Source organism: Aquarana catesbeiana, linkage group LG02, assembly GCF_042186555.1.
Source record: "Aquarana catesbeiana isolate 2022-GZ linkage group LG02, ASM4218655v1, whole genome shotgun sequence".
Taxonomy (NCBI): Eukaryota; Metazoa; Chordata; class Amphibia; order Anura; family Ranidae; genus Aquarana; species Aquarana catesbeiana.
Genome location: NC_133325.1, coordinates 557481242 through 557508651, shown reverse-complemented (window position 1 = coordinate 557508651; position 27410 = coordinate 557481242). Strand labels below are relative to the sequence as shown.

The 27410-nt window shown below is 42.9% G+C and overlaps 1 protein-coding gene across 2 annotated transcripts in view; it reads left to right on the top strand.

Moving 5' to 3' along the window:
* Positions 1 to 27410, top strand: part of SPDEF (SAM pointed domain containing ETS transcription factor) — a 41375-nt gene that overhangs the window by 1997 nt on the left and 11968 nt on the right. For both annotated transcript variants that reach the window (XM_073616004.1, XM_073616005.1), the window contains one exon: positions 2776 to 3167. In XM_073616004.1, coding sequence (XP_073472105.1) covers positions 2776 to 3167 — 392 coding nt within the window. The remainder of the gene's footprint in view (positions 1 to 2775; positions 3168 to 27410) is intronic.

Here is a 27410-nt window from a genome sequence, read left to right as displayed (position 1 = left end):
GGATGCATCTTTTTAGAAATTGTTTTAGTAAAACCAACACCACTCTATGCTTCCTTGTCTTGTAGAAATCTGGATTTAACCTAGTAAGTTAGTGGTTTATGTATTAGTTACACAGTCATGTAATACATTTGTGTGTATATTTAACTATTGAGCAGGTCATTAAACAGAGCCAAGATATATTAAGATAACCAAGATATATTAACAATCTGTCACCCAGGTTTATTTTGCAGTCTGCAAAGCTTTGTAGCAACCAATGCGCAAACATTTTTCTAGGTTCTAAGTTTGGCAGAGCTGAAATTTGAATGGTTACTTTGAGTAATCACTTTCCTTGTGCCCAGTGAGCAGGGGGTGGAAGGGTAGCAAATATAGTGCCATATTAATGCAGCAAGAGGAAAAAGAAGAACCTATTTCCATTTAGAAAAGGAAGCTTTAACACTCTGACTTTGAAAATTTGTCCCTTGATATGTTTGCTTGTGACGGCGTCCTGCGTTTTTAATTTTGCCATGCTGCTCAACCACATTAGTTATCCTTCTTACTTTGCAGGGTATCAGTTTAATCATGTCTGGTGGTTTATCCGCTCAACCTGTATTTACACAGTGCTGATATTTTTTGCAATGTTTTGCAGAGTAAATATTCAGAATTAACATCAGTCACTACTGGAGCTTGCAATTTAACTTTCCTAGCATATTTCTATAGGCACCAAAACACTAGGGTCATTTAGGGCAAGAACGAATTATCCTAAAACTAAGTTTCTTTGAATATAGAAGAGGGTATCTATTAGGAATTAAACATCCATTTTTGTTTTACTCATTTCTGTTGGGTTGGAGATAAGAATAAGCTGTTGGACTTCAATTAGCAGCAAAAAAGTGCTGTTGGTATTGTTTTATCACTGAGCTTTACTAACTTTACTTTATAGCTAACTACATGACAATAATTTCACAGATAATTTCTTACTAAACATCATCAGTGGTACCCGGGGCTGCATTTACATCTCAGGAGCCTATAGGAAGAGAATTTTGAAGCACCCCCCCCCCCCCCAAAAAAGACAGCAAGACTGACTTTTATTTCTTGATAAATTACCGCAAAGGCATAGGAAACGCCTCAACCTAACTTGTGTGCGCCCATAAAATGGTGACATACATCAGTACCCTATATTTTCTAAAGGTGACGCTTCAAAAGCCCCCTTTAGGTCATCAGTTTAGCGTTACAGCGGAGGTCTTGTGCTAGAATTATTGCTCTCACTTTGGCGGGTGTGGTGATATGTAACATGTGTATAGCAATCACAGTTTTCCCTGCATGCCTCCTCTGGGCAACACTGAAAGTAATGCAATGCACATAGCATTGCAATACATCCCTTCCTGGCTATGCTAGCCAACAAGGAGAGGAGGAGAGCGCCAAGTCTGTTCCAGGCTGGGGCGTACGCGGGGGGGGGTCACCAGTATCGGGGGGGGTGTTGTGGAAGCATTTGGGTGGCAGTGCAGCCAGGCCAGGAGTCTGCCTGTCGGTTTTACAAACAATCCCAGTGGCTACAGCCAGAAGTTCTAACTTGCATACTTGTTTCAAGCCAGTGTCTTTGAAAGTACTAAAAACAGAAGAACAGCATTTTGCCAAGGCAACTATGATTTTCAGAATGTTTATAATGGCAGTATACATATGATGATGGTTTCTGTGTTTGCAGTAGGGCTGTGAAGAAACTCATTTTCAAAGTTCATTATACTGGCAGTGCGCTTTTAATGAGAACAGATCTTGGCAAGATGTTAGCCCTCTCATGTAAACACCCAGTAGATCTTTCTAAGCTGTTAGAAACAAACTAAAACCCAACTTCAGAGTCTTTGCCTTGATCCTTGAGAAGGAGTAACTTCACATTAAAAGCAGCTAGATACTGTAAGTCACGGATGGCTTGGTTTAAACCTTTTTACAACTTGTTAGGAATATGTGTAAAGTTTAATTATCATAGTCTGGGCACAGTTTTACTTTAACCCCTTCCCGCATGTAGTGGCACAGGGTTGGGCCTTATGCTATGCTTCCCCATATAAATGCATATGGCTGGAATATATTTTGTGCATGCAGCATGCTTAGCACAAAATATGCTCTTAGCACTGTGACTGCACTGTCACTGACAGCTCCTGGTTACACAGTGAACATCAAGAGCCAGTAGGATGGGCTCCTTGTCACGTGATAACTGTGACAGCCAATCATGTTGATTACATGATCGGGAGCCTGCCCTACCACTGCTAGGATCCCCTTGAAGAGAAAAATTACACAGCCTGATTTGAAATAACACTAGTCACACAGGTAGGAATTGATGCTGAGTGCAGGAGACATCCTGTAATTTTTGCCCCTACGGTGCTGTTCCCTATGTGCAGAAATACACTGAGATTTTATATTATAAACAGATTTACTGAGTTCTGAGCTTTGCTGTCAGACACACTTGAGTTGATATATTGAAGGACCCAATAGCTTATGGCTTCTATAGGTTATAAGAAAAATCAAAGTTACATGTGAAATACACAAATGTGTCTGGAACACAATCCCAGCAAAAGCTGAAAACCTATAGTGTATGTGGCTTCAAAAAGAGACATCTCTTACAGTATCCAGCTTTGCTATGCAAATACTTATTCTGAACTACAGACTGATGCACCAAATTTATTAAAGTTTGACCTGTTTCACTAAAAATGTAATTGAAATCACGACTAAAAGCAGAACAAAGTATAACTATAAGATGAATATAGAATGTTGCAGTAAAAATGAGAATGTTTACAATTTGATTTACAGGTATTCCTGCTTACAGTCTTACGGCATGGGGAGCAGTGGAACAAACCTTCCTACTGCGACGCACTTGGAGCTACAGGATTCCTCACTGACTAGCTTGGATAAGCCTCCTGAAGAGGGTGCACCTGGGTACTACCTGCCATTTTGTGACATGCTGTACAGTGGTGATGGAGGAAACTGGGCTCCCAAAAGTCTATTGCCAAGTGCACAAAGAGAAGTTCAAAAGGAACCCGAGCAATGCCCTGTCATAGACAGTCAAGGACTTCATCATGAGCTGGAATACCAAACATCACTACACCTAGAGGACCATTCTTTGGAACAAATGCAGACTATGGTTGTAGGGGAAGTTCTAAAAGATATTGAGACAGCATGTAAACTACTCAATATATCCGCAGGTGAGTGGAACATCTCTGTTGTGCACAGTCACATGTGGATTGCTATACAGCTTGATTAAAAAGTTCATTTATAAACAAAAACCATGCAGATAATTTGAATCTGATGTGCTCTATCAATGTATGCAAGGGCAAACCACAGTCTAAAGCCAGGGTACACACGATCAGACTTTCCGACAGGAAATGTTCGATGATAGGCTGTTAATGGTAAATCCGATCGTGTGTATGCTCCATCGGACAATTGTTGTCGGATTTTCCACGGACAAATGTTGGCTAGCAGGTTTTAAAATTTTCTGAGGACAAATGTGTGTGTTGTCAGATTTTCCAAGCGTGTGTACACAAGTCCGTAGGACAAAAGTCCAAAGTACAAACATGCGTGCTCGGAAGCAAGGACGAGCCAGAAGCGGTCGGTCTTGTAAACTAGCGGTCGTAATGGAGAATTAACATTCGTGGCGTGGCAAATTATGAGATCTCGAAATGCAGCGCACATTCTCTTCTTCTTTAATGGGATAATAATGAAGCTGCTTTGCCGGTGATACTAATGGAGTTATTGCAAACAAATTTTCAAAGGCTTTTTTTTTACTAGTGATATCAAGAAATATATTATTATGCTTTTTTTTTTTATTTGGGCAAGTTACCACAACACTATTATCCCGTAGTTTTTAAGATCAAAGATACAACTATGTTGGTGTCCCTTGTCAATTTTACATTGTATTTTTTAAAATGTAACTGCCTACTCCCAAAATGTAGTAACACACATAGCCAAGTATTATTCTCCACAATTTTTTTTATTGTGCATTAAAAAAAGAAAACAAATACAATTAGACATGCTATCTGCCAATAGAACTTAACCAAAACGTGCATTCTATGCATCCAAAAATATAGAAAATATACCAAATCAAATCATTATTCAACCAAAAAAATAATGTCAAAGCAATAACTCCAAGGCCAATTATAAATAACCCGTTATCTCCTCCGATTCCGCAACATGTCTGGTTGACCAATGGCCGTTCAGAAATGAACTGAAAAGGGCGAAATGAAAAGTGCGAATAAACACTCACCAAACTTCTACTAACACGAAATTAGCAGAAGGAGCCCAAAGGGTGGCGATAAAGAGCTGAAAAACCGTGTAATACGTCTAGTACGTCACTACGTTTGTAATTGTTGGCCAACAATTGTGTGGCCGTGTGTATGCAAGACAAGTTTGGGCCAACGCCCTTCGGACAAAATTCCATGGTTTTGTTGGCCAACAACCCGATCGTGTGTACGAGGCTTTAGATTAACCAGTGGGATATACTAAAGATAAATTACCTTCTGCTCCAAGATTAGGGAAACAGGTGGGGAGGGGAACAATTAAGAAAAGCTTTTTGTGTGGGGGTTTCCCTGACTGTCTTTATTATGGCCAGTGGTTTTAGTGCTTTCTGAGTCACTGACGTAGAACCAAGAATCATATTAAGAGGTATGACATTACTGATCTGCATGGTTGTTGCAGGTTACGGTCCGAAAATAGCCAAATATTATACAGTTTTTTTCTCAACAATCCCCACTAACTAAAATACAAAAGCTGAAGAAGATCATCTCTAAAACCCCAAAGATTAAAGCGTGCTTAGAAGAAATACAAATGAATGTGCTATAAATAGAAAGTGCATTTAAAATGTTACTGTAAAATAGTACACTGTTGCATAAGCACAAAATTATTACAAAATATTTATCATGATTATGCGGATAATCAAAGGATAAGAAAACAAGTTCCTAAATGCTATTAGTATTCTAGGCTGCACCACTGTTTGCCAAAATTACACCAATTAACAGCTCAGTTGTTCAGATAAAGCAAGCCAATGCAAAGCAGTAGATATACAGTATCTCAGATGGGATCACTGAGCTTATTCTCTGCTTTGTCTTCTCCCTACTTACACATGGCCCACCTCATGTTTTCCATTTACCAGTTCAGAGATGTGCTGTTTCTGCATTTCACTTTAAATCTTGGGATCCCAAGATATTAATATGTTAATTTTAAGCTCCTTGAGGGCAGGGTACGATGAGATTGACGTATGTAAAGTGCTGCATAAATTTTCAGTGCTACATTAAATACCTCTAATAATATTCAATTTATTGCTTTTAATAGGGACATGTTGTTTTGGGACCTAACAAAAATGCAAACTAATAATCTCAGTTCCAGGGGCAGCTCTAAGCATTTTTTTATTTATTTTTTGCTGCTTTTTTTTTTATAAGTTGGGGGTCCCCTAAGTTATAAAAAATGAATTATATCATCCTGAGAAACTCTAATGCTGTGTACACACGGGCGGACTTTTCAACCAAACTCGTCCGCCAAAACGAATCCTTCGGACAATCCAACCTTGTGTGGGCTTCATCGGACTTTGGACTGACCTTTTTGGTCAAAAATCAGACGGACTTTAGATTTGAAACATGTTTCAAATCTTTCCAATGGATTCGAGTCCGGTCGAAAAATCCGCTCGTCTGTATGCTAGTCCGACAGACAAAAAACGGCGCTAGGTGCAGCTATTGGCTACTGGCTATCAACTTCCTTATTTTAGTCCGGTCGTACATCATCACGTACAAATCCGTCGGACTTTGGTGTCATCGCGTGTAGCCAAGTTGGTTCGTTCGAAAGTCTGTCGAAAGTCCGTCGGAAAGACAGTCGGACCTTTGATGACGAAAAGTCCGCCTGTGTGTATACGGCATAAGGCCCCTTTCACACGGGGCGGATCCACTCAGCGGACTCCACTAGCACAGCAGGGGATGGCTCCGTTGATCCCCGCTGAGCAGGCGGATGACAGGTCTGTCTCTGCTCACTGTGCAGGGATGGACCTCTCAGAGTCCCGCTGCTCTCTATGGGAAGATCGGATTAAAACGGATCTTGTCGGATCACATGGCAGGCAGGTGTCAGCTGACACATCTCCGCTGACATCCGCCTGCCCATACAAGTCCATAGGTGGCCTGCTCAGATCTGCCTTAAAAACAGACAGGCAGATCTTTGCGGCCGATCGTGTGAAAGGGGCCTTGAAAGTAAAAAATGTAATGTCACATAGTAAACAGAAATAAAGTAATAATAATAACACATATTGTAGCCCCCTTGGGTGCACATAAGAGAAAACAGATTAGCATTCAAAGGATATGCATAGCTACAGTGCATCTAGAAAGTATTCACTGCGCTTCGCTTTTTCCACATTTTGTTATGTTACAGCCTTATTCCAAATCGGATTAAATTGATTATTTTACTCAAAATTCTACAAACAATACCCCATAATGACAACGTGAAAGAAGTTTGTTTAAAATCTTTGCAAATGTATTAAAAATAAAAAACAAAAAAATAACATGTACATAAGTATTCACAGCCTTTGCCATGACACTCAATATTTAGCTCAGGTGCATCCGGTTTCCCTCTGATCATCCTTGAGTTGTTTCTACAACTTGATTGGAGTCCACCTGTCGTAAATTCAATTGATTTGACATGATTTGGAAAGGCACACCCCTGTCTATATAAGGTCCCACAGTTAACATTGCATGTCAGAGCAAAAACCAAGCCATGAAGTCCAAGGAATTGTCTGTAGACCTCCGAAACAGGATTGTATCGAGGCACAGAACTGGGGAAGGGTCCCAATGAGCACAGTGGCCTCCATCATCCGTAAATGGAAGAAGCTTGGAACCACCAGGACTGTTCCTAGCGTGGGCTGCTCGGCCAAACTGAGCGATCGGGGGAGAAGGGCCTTAGTCAGGGAGTTGACCAAGAACTCGATAGTCACTCTGACAGAGCTCCAGAGTTTCTATGTGGAGGAGAACCTTCCAGAAGATCTCTGCAGCACTCCACCAATCAGGCCTGTATGGTAAAATGGCCAGATGAAAGCCACTCCTCAGTAAAAGGCACATGACAGCCTACCATGAGTTTGCCAAAAGGCACCTGAAGGACTCTCAGTCCCTGAGAAACTAAATTCTCTGGTCTGATGAAACAGAGATTGAACTCTTTGGCCTGAATGGCAAGCGTCATGTCTGCAGGAAACCAGTCACCGCTCATCACCTGGCCAATACTATCCCTACAGTGAAGCGTGGTGGTGGCCACATCATGTTGTGGGGATGTTTTTCAGTGGCAGGAGCTGGGAGACTGGTCAGGATCGAGGGAAAGATGAATGCAGCAATGTACAGAGATATCCTTGATGAAAACCTACTCGAGAGCGCTCTGGACCTCAGACTGGGGCAAAGGTTCATCTTCCAACAGGAAAGTGTAGTACCCCTTATATGAAAGTCAGTAAAAAAAAGGGCCCATTACCTTGCTGCATCAGTGATGAAGTGCCCTCTTACTTTGGTAGCCAGTAAAGAATTGCATTCTTAAGCTGGCCATGGATGGATCGATGTTCGGCCGAATCAGCAGACCCGGACGAATTTCAATCCATCTATGGTTGTTCCCATTCTAATGATCAACTTCTCTTGAACCGATTTGTTGGAAAGTTTTCCGCGCTGCAGTCAATCAGATAACACAGTGGGGAGGATTCCTTCATTCACCTTGCTTGTGTGGATGGGGGAATCCGCTCAGTTTTTTTTTTCAACAGCTTGCTGGTTGATTGAGAAAAAACAAACTGATCCATGTATGGCCACCCATAGATTGGTGGTCAATAGCCAAGTTCGCCCTTAAAGCTGGATACACACTATACAATTTTCTGTAAATTTTTTCCTTCATATTTACCAAAGCCATATAATATGAGGTCAAACCTTAAGAGTTTCAATTTGTATGCAATCAGGCAGGCCCTTGCACTACATGGTTTTGGTAAATCTAAAGGAAATCAAACAACAAATGTTGTGTTGAGTTATTCTCTTTACGGTCAACCCAGAGGACACGGGGGCACTCTTTACGTCTAGAGGAAAAGAGATTTCATCTCCAAATACGCAAAGGTTTCTTCACAGTAAGAGCTATGAAAATGTAGAATAGATTCCCGCCAGAGGTGGTTCTGGCCAGCTCAGTAGATTGCTTTAAGAAAGGCCTGAAAACTTTCCTAAATGTACATAATATAACTGGGTACTAACATTTATAGGTAAAGTTGATCCAGTGAAAATCAGATTGCCTCTTGGGGGATCAGGAAGGAATTTTTTCCCCTGCTGTAGCAAATTGGAGCATGCTCTGCTGGGGTTTTTTGCCTTCCTCTGGATCAACTGAGGATATAAAATTGGGTATATTGGATTGTACGATATTTTTTATTTTATTTTTTTATTTTTTTTAAGGTTGAACTGGATGGACTTGAATCTTTTTTCAACCTGACTAACTATGTAACTATGTATAGTGTGTATGGGGTCTAACACTGGTGGTCAGGGTATTTTCTCCACTACAGCAAGCAGTGAACGGTATGCATTTAGTTGAACAGTGCGCGTGACCTAAAGAGGAATGGTTAAAAAGAACATGAGCCTCTTCACTGTATATACTGCACACGCCTTTTAACTTTTCTGATGCTAGTGTTGGTTCCCTACCTCTTAATTTTAGAATTAAAAAAAAAGAGGGACAGAAATTTACAGGGATGTATGGTGTGATTTCTGGCCTCCATCATCCGTAAATGGAAGAAGCTTGGAACCACCAGGACTGTTCCTAGCGTGGGCTGCTCGGCCAAACTGAGCGATCGGGGGAGAAGGGCCTTAGTCAGGGAGTTGACCAAGAACTCGATAGTCACTCTGACAGAGCTCCAGAGTTTCTATGTGGAGGAGAACCTTCCAGAAGATCTCTGCAGCACTCCACCAATCAGGCCTGTATGGTAAAATGGCCAGATGAAAGCCACTCCTCAGTAAAAGGCACATGACAGCCTACCATGAGTTTGCCAAAAGGCACCTGAAGGACTCTCAGTCCCTGAGAAACTAAATTCTCTGGTCTGATGAAACAGAGATTGAACTCTTTGGCCTGAATGGCAAGCGTCATGTCTGCAGGAAACCAGTCACCGCTCATCACCTGGCCAATACTATCCCTACAGTGAAGCGTGGTGGTGGCCACATCATGTTGTGGGGATGTTTTTCAGTGGCAGGAGCTGGGAGACTGGTCAGGATCGAGGGAAAGATGAATGCAGCAATGTACAGAGATATCCTTGATGAAAACCTACTCGAGAGCGCTCTGGACCTCAGACTGGGGCAAAGGTTCATCTTCCAACAGGAAAGTGTAGTACCCCTTATATGAAAGTCAGTAAAAAAAAGGGCCCATTACCTTGCTGCATCAGTGATGAAGTGCCCTCTTACTTTGGTAGCCAGTAAAGAATTGCATTCTTAAGCTGGCCATGGATGGATCGATGTTCGGCCGAATCAGCAGACCCGGACGAATTTCAATCCATCTATGGTTGTTCCCATTCTAATGATCAACTTCTCTTGAACCGATTTGTTGGAAAGTTTTCCGCGCTGCAGTCAATCAGATAACACAGTGGGGAGGATTCCTTCATTCACCTTGCTTGTGTGGATGGGGGAATCCGCTCAGTTTTTTTTTTCAACAGCTTGCTGGTTGATTGAGAAAAAACAAACTGATCCATGTATGGCCACCCATAGATTGGTGGTCAATAGCCAAGTTCGCCCTTAAAGCTGGATACACACTATACAATTTTCTGTAAATTTTTTCCTTCATATTTACCAAAGCCATATAATATGAGGTCAAACCTTAAGAGTTTCAATTTGTATGCAATCAGGCAGGCCCTTGCACTACATGGTTTTGGTAAATCTAAAGGAAATCAAACAACAAATGTTGTGTTGAGTTATTCTCTTTACGGTCAACCCAGAGGACACGGGGGCACTCTTTACGTCTAGAGGAAAAGAGATTTCATCTCCAAATACGCAAAGGTTTCTTCACAGTAAGAGCTATGAAAATGTAGAATAGATTCCCGCCAGAGGTGGTTCTGGCCAGCTCAGTAGATTGCTTTAAGAAAGGCCTGAAAACTTTCCTAAATGTACATAATATAACTGGGTACTAACATTTATAGGTAAAGTTGATCCAGTGAAAATCAGATTGCCTCTTGGGGGATCAGGAAGGAATTTTTTCCCCTGCTGTAGCAAATTGGAGCATGCTCTGCTGGGGTTTTTTGCCTTCCTCTGGATCAACTGAGGATATAAAATTGGGTATATTGGATTGTACGATATTTTTTATTTTATTTTTTTATTTTTTTTAAGGTTGAACTGGATGGACTTGAATCTTTTTTCAACCTGACTAACTATGTAACTATGTATAGTGTGTATGGGGTCTAACACTGGTGGTCAGGGTATTTTCTCCACTACAGCAAGCAGTGAACGGTATGCATTTAGTTGAACAGTGCGCGTGACCTAAAGAGGAATGGTTAAAAAGAACATGAGCCTCTTCACTGTATATACTGCACACGCCTTTTAACTTTTCTGATGCTAGTGTTGGTTCCCTACCTCTTAATTTTAGAATTAAAAAAAAAGAGGGACAGAAATTTACAGGGATGTATGGTGTGCAGTACGCTGTGCTGAAAAGTAGACATGACTACATAGTGCTGAATACTGGGCATGGTGTAAAGGGGCATGGCTGATAAGGAGTATGTAATATACAGCACAGCTTGCATAGTGCAGCAATTAGCATTATTTAACTGGCAATAGGTAAAAAAAAAAGGCCCCAGAGTGAGTGGGAGGAAAAATGCCCTTGCATTTAGGCTGGGTTCACACTGATACTACACGACAGTCATACGTCTGTCATCCTAATTTGCTCTGCGACATCAGTCCTACATCGGTCCTTCATCCAACCAAATTGAATGAACGGGATACTACTTTGATCCAACTTTGTGATAGTCTGACTTGTCCTTTGACCAATCAAAACAATCCCAGTGGTGACATAAATTTCTTTTACTGCTGCTGTAATCACCATATCAGATGTCACAAGTTGGATGGTTAGGACAAGGATCCTACTTTGATTCGACTTCAATGATATTCAATGGGCTGCAATAGGATCAAAGTCGGGCCAAAGAAGTGCAGGGAGCATTTTCAAAGTCGGACCAGTTAAGATGGCTCTCATAGGGAAACATTGATTTTCACACATCAGGCGACATGAGCTCCCAAAGTCGGAGCGTTTGTCGTACCAGTGTGAACCCGGCCTCATGGTCAGTAGGAGATAATTATTCACCTGTGTTAACAATCAATGGAAAGAACAAATGTGCTGTGAAAAGAAAATGCCCCCCAAGCACCACATATAATACATACAAACACATAAACACTATAAGATCGCTGAATTTCATATACTCCACCACTTGGGTGTGTGGGCAGTGTATTCAGCACCAAAACTTAGACAGGACAGGATCCGAATATGCCTCAAAAGCTCCCTACTGTCACCTGTATTTCTTTTGCAGCTCTCATGTGATATGTTGGAGCCATGAAGCCCTTTGTTTACAGGTGATGGCGGGGATCTAATGTGACATGTTTGGGTCCCACTCTGCATAGACTGTTGATTTATATATATATGGTCAGCCTGATTTTAAAATATCCTTTTGTAGTATTACCAACAATTTTGCACTAGGCCCTGCCTGGTAACATATGAAACTGTTTAGATCAGTGGTTCTCAACCTCAGTCCTCAAGTACCAACAGGCCATGTTTGCAGGTGTTCCTTTATCTTGCACAGGTGCTTTAAATCAAGAGTCAATGGCTTGGTATTTTGGACAGCTATTTTATCTAAGATAAATTCCCAAAACATGGCCTGTTGGGGGTTGAGAACCACTGATTTAGATGGACTATAGCCTTACAAAGTTGTTAATTCTAAAGGCGATTGCACAGGCACCCAAAGGCAGCCACAATGGACCTAAATGGCACAAACTTGTGAGCAGGCTGCCCATTTTCAGTATGCATGACCAGCACGTGCAGCTGAGACTCCCCCCACAGAGAGAGCTTCACCCACCCATTGTTTCCAGCGCCCAAGCTCACATGTTGTCCACGTGCACAGATGCTGGCCAAAGTCCTCACTGACTCATCTTCCTGGTCCATAGTCCTGTTAACCCCTTATAACCCAGATCACCACTCATGTAGGGCCCTGCAATTTGTCCTGGTCCAGGTCAGGGCTTGGGGAATCCATGCAAGCATCTCAGGCCTATGTCACATGGGAGCCCGGGTCACTTGTCGCATATAATGTGAGGGGGTTCTCTCTCACCGCCAGAAGGGTGATTTCTGTCCCCTAACCACCTTCTCCGGAGCTGACCAGGCTTGCACAGTTAGAAAACAATTCTTCATATTGTAGCTTAGGTTAACCCACAATATCCATGAAATTCTGTTCACTGGCTGAGACAACGAAGAGCCGATAAGTATCTTTGCTTTCAATTTTACTTGAACAGGTGATAAAATGTGAAAATCAACTTTTTGTCATATCATTGGTGCAAATAACATATACAACTGTCCATAACATTAGTAGTAAAGTACAGTAAAACATCCTTCTAGGTCCTGAAAAAAACCTGTTCCACTAAATACAGGAAGGGTGATGTGATGCTAATGCTGCTCTACTCAGGCCCTAGGCCTTCAGCAGATCTATTCCTTCTCCCAGGCTCCAGGGTGAGCTCTCCACCTCAGAGGTACATCCTCCTTCTTCTAGCTGTTGGTATCCAAGACCCTGATTGGCTCCTTCCCTCAGAATATAAACGAAGAGGGGCTAAGCCAATCCTAACAGCACTCCTCCACTGTAAAGTGGGATGCCAACCTGAGTAGGATACGTCTTTATGGGATTAAAAAGCTTTGTTGAGGGCTGCATTTAATTAATACAAAAATAAAATGAAATTATTTGGGGGATTAACATACCCATAAGACATTTTATTTATACAAACAAAAAAGTATGTTGATCAAGTTAATAAATGTTTTACAAATAAACAATTCAGAGGGAGTGATTCACACCAGGACCATGCGATGCCTGCGTGTTCCAATGCTGTATGTTTTAACAGCTCATTCATTTGAATGGGCTGCCTAACACACTGGACCATAGGAAAAGTAGAGCTTGCACTACTTTTAGAAATGCACTGCACCAAACCACATGGTACTGCCGTATCATGCACCTTGGTACCCGCAAACACACTGCGTTTGCAATCTGCACTTGGAGTGCCATGAACAATACATTGGCACCTGCATGCAGTTCAAAAGGGCAGTATGATCACCTGCAGTACAGGAAAAGTGCACAAAACTGGCCTTTCCCGCACTATGTTCTGGTGTGAAAAGGCCCTGAGAATCAATTGCCTAGGACACCACTGTGATAGAGCATTCTGTTTTCTAAACACGCACAGCAAACGCTGTTCATGTGCAGACAAGCTCTTTCTATCTCAAATTCTGTACAGATTGAAAAGAGATGGGAAGGGATGGAGAAGGTTGTCTCCTTTTCTATGGAAAAAACTGGCCTTATAATCTCTTTCCTATTAACATCATTGGCAACAAATCCAATATTTACCAGCCAGGCCAGTACAAATACTGGCCCGACAGCAACTCTAGAGGGGGGGCGAAAGTAACTCAACTGACTCATTCACTTATGTGTGTAATTTAAGCTTGAGCTATGGAACCCTATAAATGTTTTTTTTTTTTTCAGCAAAGCAGTAAAGCTTAACCTGGTAATTATGTAAAAAACAGCTTATAGCTCCCCTTTTTGGCTGGAAAGGATTATATGTTAATATGCAATTTTTTTTATGTTAATATTATTTTTATACAGGATTTATATAGCGCCAACAGTTTACGCAGAGCTTTAAAATATAGAGGGGGGACAGTACAATTACAATACAGTTCAATACAGAAGTAATAGGAGAGCCTTGCTTATGAAGCTTACAATCTACAGGGGGGGGATTGGTACTAAAGGTAACAGCTGCAGGGGATGATCTGATGGAGGTGACTTGGGTACAATTCTTAGGTGGAGGTGGGGTAGGCTTCCCTCAATAAGTGACTTTTCAGGGATCCCCTAAAGGCAGACAGGGTAGGAGCTGATTGTTTAGCCATCAATTTAATAAACTAGACATTGCCTTTAAAGCGGGGGTCCACCTATCTATCGTTTTTTTTTTTTTTTAGTTCATTCACAAACTTTTCTTCTCAGCATTACATACTCACATATTGTGTGTAATATGTCCGCCTGTGTCAGATTTCGTCGGAAAGAATAACTTATATTATTCACTGCAGTCGGTTTCCATCTTCATTGTGGGCATTTGAAGCCTACAAGCACTTATTTCCTGGATGTGGTGAATGCTGTGCTCCCAGCATTCACCGCTCGTTCCCGCACATGCTCAGTGGCATCCTGGGAAGCCTGAGACTAGCTCCCAGGAGTCTGGGAGAGGCTAGAAACACGCCTACTCCCACGGGAGGAGAACCAGGAAGTGCAAAGAAGAATAGAAAAATAAAAGGTAATTACAGCGATTTAAATTTTTTTAAACGGCATGTCAGCATCTAGGCAAGAAGGAGAATACATACAGATATTGTTCAAAATTTGGGTGGAACCCCGCTTTAAAGTATGATTTAGCTTTAGTCCAAAAGGGCTGAGTATGTGGGTTAATAGGAGTTGACTGTAACTTTAAAGAGGCATTTTGTCCATTTCTGTGTAAAACCTTCAGACCCATTGATACCTACACTATATTGTCAAAAGTATTGGGACGCCTGCCTTTACACATGACTTTTAATGGTGTCTTAGTCCATAGGGTTCAAGATTGAGTTGGCCCACCCTTTGCAGCTATAACTGTTTCAACTCCTCTGGGAAGGCTGTCCACAAGGTTTAGGAGTGTGTCTATGGGAATGTTTGACCATTCTTCCAGAAGCGCATTTATGAGGTCAGGCACTGATGTTGCACGATGTTGCCTGGCTCGCAGTCCAATTCATTCCAAAGGTGTTCTATCGGGTTGAGGTCAGGACTTTGTGCAAGCCAGTCAAGTTCCTCCACCCCAAACTCGCTCGTACAGGTCTTTATGGACCTTGCTTTGTGCACTGGTGCGCAGTCATGTAGGAACAGGAAGGGGCCATCCCCAATTTGTTCCCACAAAGTTGATAGCATAAAATTGTCCAAAATGTCTTGGTATACTGATGACTTAAGAGTTCCCTTCACTGGAACTAAGGGGCCAAGCCCAACCCTGAAAAAAAACCCCACACCATAATTCCCCCTCCACCAAATGATGTGGACCATTGCACAAAGCAAGGTCCATAAAGACATGAATGAGCGAGTTTGGGGTGGAGGAATTTGACTGGCCTGCACAGAACCCTGATCTCAACCCGATAGAACAGCTTTGAGATGAATTTGAGTGGAGACTGCAAGCCAGGCCTCACAAATGCGCTTCTGGAAGAATGGTTAAACATTCCCATAGACACACTCCTAAACCTTGTGGACAGCCTTCCCAGAAGAGTTGAAGCTGTGATAGCAGCAAAGGGTGGGCCAACTCTATATTGAACCCTACGGACTAAGACTGGGATGCCATTAAAGTTCATGTGCGTGTAAAGGTAGGCGTCCCAATACTTTTGACAATATAGTGTATCAAACAGGTGATTTCCCACTTCATTACCTCTGTCACTGCTAGTGACTTAGTGAATCTAGGTATGAAACAACATGTGACCTCCCATGATGCAGTGCTTAAGCCTATCAATTGGCTCCTAGGCCTGAGCACTGTCACATGAAAGATGGGTCACATGCTTCCCTATACAAGGAAACACTGGGTGGTTTGTGGCAGCTGCTACAGAGAAGTGCAGAAGTGAATATTAATGTGTCGGGAGAGCAACTTTACACAGAAAAGGCCAAAGTGACAGTGTCTATTTGGGCTTCATGCAAACGGACAGTTTAGCCCATACAGCACAAGTATTTCTCAGCGTCCGGGAGCACAGGGGTGGCAAACAACGCACTTCCAGCAGACTGTCAAAATAATGACAGGCTGAAATATGCAGCATCTGTACACAGCTATACCCTGTTCTGAACAGCACTCTTGTACAGGACTGCATGCGTACAGACTTGTGCCCTGAGTGCAGAAATTCCACATTTGGGGTATACGTCCCTGAACTAATATGACCCTAAATGTAAGTACCACCATACAGGCGCTGCATATTTCAGCCTGTCATTGATTTTGGGCCAAACCCTCCATGAGCATAAGGCCTTTAAAGTTACAGTAAGAACCATCAACACCCATATTCAACCCTCCTAGATTAGAGCTACTTTAAGGGAATGTATTATTGCACTCAATGACTGACGGAGGAAGGAGCAGCAAAGGATCGCTGAAGAGGTGAATATCAGCGGATTGGTGAGGCAGCTTTACAGCAATGTCTCTTCATTGAGCGTTTAGCACGTTATAGCAAGCTTCAGCACGATTGAATTTTCATTAAGCCTGCTAAAAGCTTCTTCAAAGTGAACCCGTATCTTTTCCATGCTTGACAAAATAACAAGTTCACTTTTCTGTAGGGGCCCCAAACATTTACTTATCCTCCACTCGCCCTGCACTTTAATTTACTGCAAGAGCATAGGAATATGTGCGATTCTTTCCACTTCCCGACAATGCATCTCTTAAAGCCTGTGCAGGTCCTCTTGTGTACGTACAGCCCACTCCTTCACATACTGTCATATCCTCCACACTCCTCCTTCACATACTGTCATATCCTCCACACTCCTCCTTCACATACTGTCATATCTTCCACACTCCTCCTTCACATACTGTCATATCCTCCACACTCCTCCTTCACATACTGTCATATCCTCCACACTCCTCCTTCACATACTGTCTGCTGACATATCCTCCACACTCCTCCTTCACATACTGTCATATCCTCCACACTCCTCCTTCACATACTGTCATATCCTCCACACTCCTCCTTCACATACTGTCATATCCTCCACACTCCTCCTTCACATACTGTCATATCCTCCACACTCCTCCTTCACATACTGTCATATCCTCCACACTCCTCCTTCACATACTGTCATATCCTCCACACTCCTCCTTCACATACTGTCATATCCTCCACACTCCTCCTCCACATACTGTCATATCCTCCACACTCCTCCTTCACATACTGTCTGCTGTCATATCCTCCACACTCCTCCTGCACATACTGTCTGCTGTCATATCCTCCACACTCCTCCTGCACATACTGTCTGCTGTCATATCCTTCATACTCCTCCTGCACATACTGTCTGCTGTCATATCCTCCACACTCCTTCTGCACATACTCCCCCCCCATTTACCACACTTCTCTCCTGCACATATTTCCCCCTTTCATACCCTCTGCACTCCTCTTCTGTTTATACCGCCTGCTGTTACACCCTCCACACTTCACTCATGACTATACTGCCCACTGTCATACTGCCTGCACTGCTCCCTTATACATACCGCATGCTGTCATACCCTCCACACTCCTCTCCTGCACATACTGCCATCTGTCATGCTTACTGGTGCTTCCTCCTGCACATGCTACCTGCTATCATACCCCCTGCTCTCCTCTCCTGCACATGCTACCTGCTATCATACCCCCTGCTCTCCTCTCCTGCACATGCTACATACTGTCATACCCCCTGCACTCCTCCCCTGCACATGCTACCTGCTGTCATACCCCCTGCACTCCTCCCCTGCACATGCTACCTGCTGTCATACCCCCTGTACTCCTCTCATGCACATGCTACCTACAGTATCTCACACAAGTGAGTAAACCCCTCACATTTTTGTAAATATTTTATTCTATCTTTTCATGTGACAACACTGAAGAAATGACACTTTTCTACAATGTAAAGTAGTGAGTGTACAGCTTGTATAACAGTGTAAATTTACTGTCCCCTCAAAATAACTCAACACACAGCCATTAATGTCTAAACCGCTGGTAACAAAAATGAGTACACCCCTAAGTGAAAATGTCCAAATTGGGCCCAAAGTGTCAATATTTTGTGTGGCCACCATTATTTTCCAACACTGCCTTATCCCTCTTGGGCATGGAGTTGAACAGAGCTTCACAGGTTGCCAATGGAGTCCTCTTCCACTCCTCCATGACGACATCACGGAGTTGGTGGATATTAGAGACCTTGTGCTCCTCCACCTTCAGTTTGAGGATGCCCCACAGATGCTCAATAGGATTTAGGCCTGGAGACATGCTTGACCAGTCCAGCACCTTTAGCCTCAGCAGTGGTCATCTTGGAGGTGTGTGGGGGGTCTTTATCATGTTGAAATACTGCCCTGTGGCCCAGTCCCTGAAGGGAGGGGATCATGCTCTGCTTCAGTATTTCACAGTACATGTTGGCATTCATGGTTCCCTCAATGAACTGTAGCTCCCCAGTGCCGGCAGCACTCATGCAGCATCAGACCAGGACACTCCCACCACCATGCTTGACTGTAGGCAAGACACACTATTCTTTGTACTCCTCACCTGGTTGCCGCCACACACGCTTGACACCATCTGAACCAAATAAGTTTATCTTGGTCTCATCAGACCACAGGACGTGGTTCTGGTAATCCATGTCCTTAGTCTCCTTGTCTTCAGCAAACTGTTTGCGGGCTTTCTTGTGCATCATCTTTAGAAGAGGCTTCCTTCTGGGACAACAGCCATGCAGACCAATTTGATGCAGTGTGCGGCGTATGGTCTGAGCACTGACAGGCTGACCCCCCACCTGTTCAACCTCTGCAGCAATGCTGGCAGAACTCATATGTCTATTTCCCAAAGTCAACTTCTGGATATGACGCTGAGCACGTGCACTCAACTTCTTTGGTCAACCATGACGAGGCCTGTTCTGAGTGGAACCTGTCCTGTTGGTCTTGGCCACCCTGCTGCATCTCAGTTTCAGGGTCTTGGCAATCTTCTTATAGCCTAGGCTTTTTTTCAGATCCTCAGAGAGTTCTTTGCCATGAGGTGCTATGTTGAACTTCCAGTGACCAGTATGAGAGAGTAAGAGCGATAACACCAAATTTAACACACCTGCTCCCCATTCACACCCGAGACCTTGTAACACTAATGGGTCACATGACATCGGGGAGGGAAAATGGCTAATTGGGCCCAATTTGGACATTTTCACTTAGGGGTGTACTCACTTTTGTTGCCAGTGGTTTAGACATTAATGGCTGTGCGTTGAGTTATTTTGAGGGAACAGCAAATTTACACTGTTATACAAGCTGTACACTCACTACTTTACATTGTAGCAAAGTGTAATTTCTTCAGTGTTGTCACATGAAAAGATATAATAAAATATTTACAAAATGTGAGGGGTGTACTCACTTTCGTGAGATACTGTACTGTCATACCCCCTGCTCTCCTCTCCTGCACATGCTACCTGCTGTCATACGCCCTCCACTCCTCTCCTGCGCATGCCACCTGCTGTCATATCCCCTACATTTCTCTCCTGCACATGCTACCTGTTGTCATACCCCCTGCACTCCTCTCCTGCACATGCTACCTGCTACCATACCCCCTGCACTCCTCCCCTGCACATGCTACCTGCTGTCATACCCCCTGCACTCCTCTCCTGCACATGCTACTTGCTGTCATACCCCCTGCACTCCTCCCCTGTACATGCTACCCGCTGTCATACCCCCTGCACTCCTCCCCTGCACATGCTACATACTGTCATACCCCCTGCACTCCTCCCCTGCACATGCTACCTGCTGTCATACCCCCTGCACTCCTGCCCTGCACATGATACATACTGTCATACCCCCTGCACTCCTCCCCTGCACATGCTACCTGCTGTCATACCCCCTGCACTCCTCCCCTGCACATGATACATACTGTCATACCCCCTGCACTCCTCCCCTGCACATGCTACCTGCTGTCATACCCCCTGCACTCCTCCCCTGCACATGATACATACTGTCATACCCCCTGCACTCCTCCCCTGCACATGCTACCTACTGTCATACCCCCTGCACTCCTCTCCTGCACATGCTACCTACTGTCATACCCCCTGCACTCCTCTCCTGCACATGCTACCTGCTGTCATACCCCCTGCACTCCTCCCCTGCACATGCTACCTGCTGTCATACCCCCTGCACTCCTCTCCTGTACATGCTACCTGCTGTCATACCCCCTGTACTCCTCTCCTGTACATGCTACCTGCTGTCATACCCCCTGCACTCCTCTCCTGTACATGCTACCTGCTGTCATACCACCTGCACTCCTCTCCTGTACCTGCTGTCATACCCCCTGCACACCTCTCCTGCACATGCTACCTGCTGTCATACCCTCCGAATTACATATACTGCCCACAAAGTCACTTCTTTAGTATTGTTTATTATAGTGTATCTCCAGCCTTTCCAGTTATGGAGTGGGGACTAGTGTAAAATAAAAATATTACACTAAAATCACACACTTTTTACAAAGAAGTATGTTTATTCACACTTTGTATATATCAACTGCATTCACCAGTAAATGTACTTTGCTAGTAAATGAGCACATTTCAGTTATTTCTCAGGGGTAGAAACAGTTTTGTTGCCTCCAGACACAGAATATTCAAAGCAGTTAAGTGGGAAAGCGAGTTTTTCTAGGCGGGGTGAGAAAGTAATAGGCTAATGTTAATATGTATGTAATTAAGCAGCTGTGTGTGTTTGGATATATTATTTATTCTTTTTTACATTTATATACAGGATTAAAATGACTTTTACTTCCCTTTGTGACCTGTCTGATTGCACTGTAAAGGCTTATGGAGATGGGCGTTGCTTTCTTGCATTTGACGTGTCTTTCAAACACATACCAAACACGGGTCAGCAGATTCCCATTTACCTGAAGAGGAACTGATCTCTAGAAATTGTGCCAAGAAAAAAGCAGGCAATGGGCAAGTAACTAGTCACCAGTATTGCCTGGGCACTCATATTTTCCCCAATACCGATTGTGTCTCTGTGCAGAGGCAGACATCTTGATCGAGGCAGTGTCTTGCTTCTTCATTTCAGTGCCTCTATAAAGAACAGCAAGAGGCACAATAGGGATATCACCAAATCTCACTCTAGTTTTCCTGAGACCTACAGTCAAAGGCAGTAGTGCCTTAAATCAGTATTTAACCAAAAACAGAAATATTCCTAAATATGCTTGCTACATTAGTTTTTTTTTTTTTTTTTTTAGGCTTTTCTCCCTTAATCTTCACCTGGTGATCTGCCCAGTAACACACATTCTGGATTATAATCGAGCTAATGTGCCGCAACTGGGAGCCAAGCATTAGGCTCATGGTTACGTTGTGGCCCCATTGACTTGAATGGCCGAGTTTCACAGGTGGTAGTGCCTGTCAACTCAGTATGCATTACATTTCTTGCAGAAAACATTGCAGCTGTGACAAGTGAACAGCCTCCTCTGGCTGTATTTTACATTTGAAGTGGGTGGCCAGGGGGTGGTAAAACCATGGCTGAGCCTCCTATTTTTATTGCCCTCCAGCCACTTGTGTGAAAAAGGCCTTAGGGCAGTGGTTCTCAACCTGGGGGTCGGGACCCCCCCGGGGGTCAAATGATGATTTGCCAGGGGTCACCGAATCCTGGGCTGTTCCTGAATCCCGCACCGCTCTCCCAGCCTTTTCGTGGCCGCACAGTTGCGTGGTTCCTGGAGGCGGTGACCGCCCACTCAGCCGCCCATTCAGTTCACAGCATGGCTGGGGGGCAGAGACTAAAGGTCAGCTGACTGGTGAGGAATGTGAAGTGGGAGAGGCTGGAGGAGACCCTATCTCCTGATTTCGGCATAGGTGTCACTGCTGCGAAACATCACAAAGTTGGAGACACAGTGAGTAACACTACCTGTGATTAGAGTTGCCATTAAAAGTCCCCACTACAGTTCTCAGATCAGCAGATGACCTTGATCAAGAGCACCAAAGTTGGCTTATCAGAACTCCCCACCAGCACTGCCACTGATCCCATTCCCCCCTCCCCACCAAGGAGTAAGAGAAGGAATAAAAATAGAGAATACATGGAATGGAGAGGAAAAGAGGGGGAGGAACAAAGAAAAGGGAGAGAAAGAATAAAAGAACAAGAACAATGGCTAGAGAGAGGGAAAGGGAAAAAAGAATCAAGAAATTGGGGTAGAAAGAGATAAAAGGGAAAGAAAGGAGAACAAAGAGAAAGAGTGGTACATCCTAAAATGTACCACAAGGGGTTTAATACAGTATGAGTGGAAGGGAATCGGGGAGCGCTAAATTTCCGTGGGTTAGGGGCACAAATTACTTGTCTTGCCTTGGGTGCCAACAACCCACGCTATGAAAATAATTTTACTGTTAGGGGTCCCCACAACTTGGGGAATTTTATCAAGGGGTCACGACACTAGAAGGGTTGAGAACCACTGCCTTAGGGAGTCTAGACTCTGGGTGAAGGAGTAATGGAGACACCTTTGGACAGCAGCCCTGTCAGTCTATGAAGAGGGTAGCATTAAGGCCCGTACACACAACACGAAAATCGCATGGAAAAATTTGTACGACGAGCTGTCTGCCGATTTTCGGATCGTTAGTACGGTGCTTTCGACAGCCGATTTCGCTTTTTCACCAGACAAAAGCTGGATGTGCAGACTATAACATTTTTGTCAGATGTGAACTCAACGTCTGATTTTTATTTCATCAGAACGGTTTTCGTAAAAAAAATCGTAAGAGCAAGACTACACATGCTCAGAAATGAAAGAATACATACAAAACGCATTACGTCACTTCTGAAGTTGAATTCTGCCATACGAAAATTTTCGTATTGTGAGTAACCTCTTCACTTTTGACATGTGACTAGCATGCCACAAAAAACTGATGTTCGGGCGTCCGAAAATCTGATCGTGTGTACGAGGCTTTAAAAACACCAACAGATTTATATGAACTTCACTAACAAATTAAAGCCAAACTCCAGATAACACTTCTTTTAAGCAGCCACTACAACAGTTTTTTCTCCCTTTTGGGATAAAGGTTTTACAGAAATGAAGGTAAGCTGATGATGAGGCTATGAGGCTTCAGGCACAGGAGGTCCTAAGCACCCTCAAATATCAGGAATTGCACTTCATGAGGAATCCCAAGTAATGGGTAAATTTTTGAGGGTACTTTTTAGACACAATTAACAATTACAATTTTTTTAGAGGACAAACAGTTCAGTTCCACTTTAAACGGTGGAGTGCGAGTGAAAGCTTCAGGGGCTATATTTGACCCGCTTTGCATTAGCAGATCCTATTATTGTTAGCAATAATAAGTATTTATATAGCACCAACAACTTATACAGCACTAACCATATATTGTACATTCATATCAGTCCTTGCCCTCAAGAGCTTACAATCTAAGGTCCCTAACTCACATTCATACATATGCATACTAGGGCCAATATGGACAGGAGTCAATTAACCTTGAACTGACGACCCTGGTGCTACCAGGCCAAAGTGCTAACCCCATGCTGTCCCCCATTTCCTATTAAAGCAGTTGCATACCGCTGGAAAGTTTTTTATTTTTTCTTCCTGCAAGGTAAAGTCATAATGTGCTAGTATGCATCACATACTAGCACATTATGTGAAACATACCTTAAAACAAAGCTGTTCCAGCGCTACGATGTCAGCACTGCAGCCACTTCCATCTTCACCCGTCTTCCTTCAGGGAGCCACCGTACACGGCACAGGGCTCAGAAGGAATGTCACGGGTGGCCGTTCCTTCAGCGCACATGCGCCAGTGATGTCACAGGCTTCATGTAATGTAAATATCGCCTAAACAGTACACATTTAGGAGATACAGTGCCTTGAAAAAGTATTCATACCCCTTGAAATTTTCCACATTTTCTCATGTTACAACCAAAAACATAAATTAATTTTATTGAGATTTTATGTAATAGACCAACACAAAGTGGCGCATAATTGTGAAGTAGAAGGAAAATGATCAATGGTTTTCAATTTTTTTTACAAATAAATATCTGAAAAGTGTGGTTCAGCCCCTTTTACTCTGATACCTCTAAATAAAATCTAGTGGAACCAATTGCCTTCAGAAGTCACCTAATTAGTAAATAGAGTCCACCTGTGTTTAATTTAATCTCAGTATAAATACAGCTGTTCTATGAAGCCCTCAAAGGTTTGTTAGAGAACCTTTGTGAACAAATAGCATCATGAAGGCCAAGGAACACACCAGACAGGTCAGGGGTAACGTTGTGGGGAAGTTTAAAGCAGATTTTGTATACAATTTCTGTATAATATCACTATTTACTGGTATTGTGAATGATAATAATAATAACAACAATGCACTGGAACATTTTTAATAATTCTTTTATAAAAAAATAATTGCAGAAAATTTCAACTAAGTTAGTGATTAAAACCAGGGAAAGCCTATGAGACCTAGGTGTTAACACAATTAATAAAATTAGTTTTAAACAGGTTTTATGATTTTTAGTTATGACATTTTCAGACCATACAATCAAAGCACTTAGCAATGCAATTAAAAAAAATCTTACATGCAAACCTCTTGAATGAACTCAGAATGCACAACTGAGTTTGACAGAACTGAGAAAACCTGGAAGATTTATCAAGAATGTCGGGAATTAAAGAGGCCAGCATGTAATTCAACATATCAACAACAGCATAGAGCTCATATAGCCCTTTGGGAGGAATTTCATGTGTGCAATATTTGCAATTGGGAAGCTAGGTTTATTTTAGAAAAGGGAAAAAGTTGTCAGAGGCCACACAGTGTAGAGAAAAACTGCCTCAAGAAAAATGTACAAAGACCGTTCAATTATGAAGCCATCTTCTTGAAAAAAATTGTTTAAAACTAACCTGCCAAAGATCAGGCCATCTATAATGCAAAAGCAGTTTTCATAGTCATAAGGCTGTGATAACTTATGTGGCATATCAAAGTTGTATTTACTCATTTACAGTATGTGGTTTTGATTAACCTGCCTCCATGGAGGGCAAAACAGAAATTGTTTTAATTGCCTGCCCCTCCTCAGCAACACATACAATACTTAGTTTCTTTACTTCACTGCCGCTCTGTTTGATAAATACCCAATACTTCCAAAAATGAATCACCAATCACCAGTGCGGTCACATGCCTATTGAGTGACACGTCGTTTACACAAAAAGCTATGCCAGCTACTAGCAGTTAAAAGGAGTGATAGGGGGCAAAGAAAGAGTAATACTGCTGGGAAGAAGAAATGAAAAAGTGAACCTGTTACCTTACCCTGCATGAACAAAGCACTGGTTTATTTTAAGGGCAACCAGAAGCTCATTGGCACCTATGCGTTTTAGCTCAGATCAGTGTGTGCACACAGGTTAGCCATTGTTTTCATTTGATAAATATATACATATTCTTTAAGTTTAGGGATGAATTTTATTGCATAGTTACATTGGTCTGGCTTGGATGGGTCCCCCTGAAGATCAGAAAACATATAGAAAACAGCAGACGTTGAGACAATGAACACCAATGTCAGGAGTATGTAATGTACAATATAGTATACATAGTAGAGGTCAGGCGTATGTAATGTACAATATAGTATACATAGTAGAGGTCAGGAGTATGTAATGTACAATATAGTATACATAGTAGAGGTCAGGAGTATGTAATGTACAATATAGTATACATAGTAGAGGTCAGGCGTATGTAATGTACAATATAGTATACATAGTAGAGGTCAGGAGTATGTAATGTACAATATAGTATACATAGTAGAGGTCAGGAGTATGTAATGTACAATATAGTATACATAGTAGAGGTCAGGAGTATGTAATGTACAATATAGTATACATAGTAGGGGTCAGGACTTTGTAATGTACAATATAGCATACATAGTAGGGGTCAGGAGTTTGTAATGTAAAGAGTGCAAAGGCCAGGAATTTGTAACATACAGAATGCAGGGGTCAGGAGTTTGTAATTGCAACCTGGTATACAGAGTGCATGAGTGTTTAAAGTGAACAAACATGTTATAACAAAGCAGCACTGAGCTTCCTCTTCTCAGGTCTCCTGCTGGCGTTCCTGGCTCCTCCTCTTCTTGGTGTGCCACCAACGACTTGGGTACAATCTGCCTGCCCCTACATGGATCGAATCTCGGCCGAGATGTGATTCATATATGGCCAGCTTAACACATTGCAGAGTGCAACATTCAGGCATATCTTACATATGGCCCCATGCACAAAGTACTCATCCAGCACCCATTCAGCCACCTTCTAAACAAAAATCTCCCTCTCCATCATATCTCTCATGGCTGTCAACTTGTCTATCTGCAAGACACAGCAGACAGGCAGGGAGATTACTGCAACCAAGTAAAGCTACCAGGGACAGGAGCACATAGTGGTAAAGTTTGTAAGTCTTTGACCCAGGGCACCGAGGAGGAAACCTAGCACTTGTCCTAGTTGCCAGACCTAGTGACTTCCCTGTGGGACATTATTACCTAGAAACATGAGTAGTGACAAATTTAAATATTATTGGAAGCTTTTACAAAGAATAGATTAAAGTGATTGTAAAGTCTGTTAATTAAAAAAAAAAATGTTATACGTATCTGCTCTATGCAGTTGGTTTTGCACAGAGCAGCCTGTATCCTCCTCTTCTTGGGTCCTTCTTCGGTGCTCCTGGCCCCTCCCTCCTGTACAGCAAGCAGCTTGCTATGGGGCACATGAACTAAGTCACAGCTCTCTGTGTCCATTCAGACACGGAGCCGCAGCCTGGCCCCACCCCCTCTCTCTCCTGATTGGCTGGCTGATTTTGATTGACAGCAGTGGGAGCCAATCGCACTGCGCTGCTGTCTCAGCCAAGGAGGAGGGGAGTCCCAGGCAGCTTAGACACTCCTGCAACATCGCTGGATAAAGTTGGGCTCAGGTAAGTATTAGGGGAGCTGAAGGGGGCTGCTGCACACATAAGTTTTTTTTTTTTGCATAGAATGCATTGAGATAAAAAAAAAACAAAAAAAAACCTTCTGCCTGTACAATCCCTTTAAGCATCAATACAGAAGTACTGCAGTCAGCAGAACAAATAAGCAAAACAAATTAGACACATGGACAAGTTATACCCAGTGAACCAATCTCAAAATAATAAAGTCAAGAACAATTTGTGTGGGGATCAATGTTCTTCCTCCCGATGCACCGATAAGATGGAAATGGAATGAAATCGACATTTTTATCCTGACTGTTAGGGGTGTTTGGGGTTTTTTTGCTGCCTCTAAATGCCCCTGCATGTTGGCCTATGTGTCCATGCCCATAGGAGGTGTTTTGAGGCAGAAATAAAATCCTCACAGCCAATGCTTCCAGGAGCAGCGGTGTTTTGACAGAAAAAAAACACTTGATGTGTGTAAACGTGTGTCAATACTAGGCGCGTTTAGCGTTTGATCGTTAATTCATTTAGGTGGCTAAAAAAAATGATTATTCTGGCCAATGAAATGAATTGACGCCCAAGCGCTTGATGCACCTAAACGTGTTAC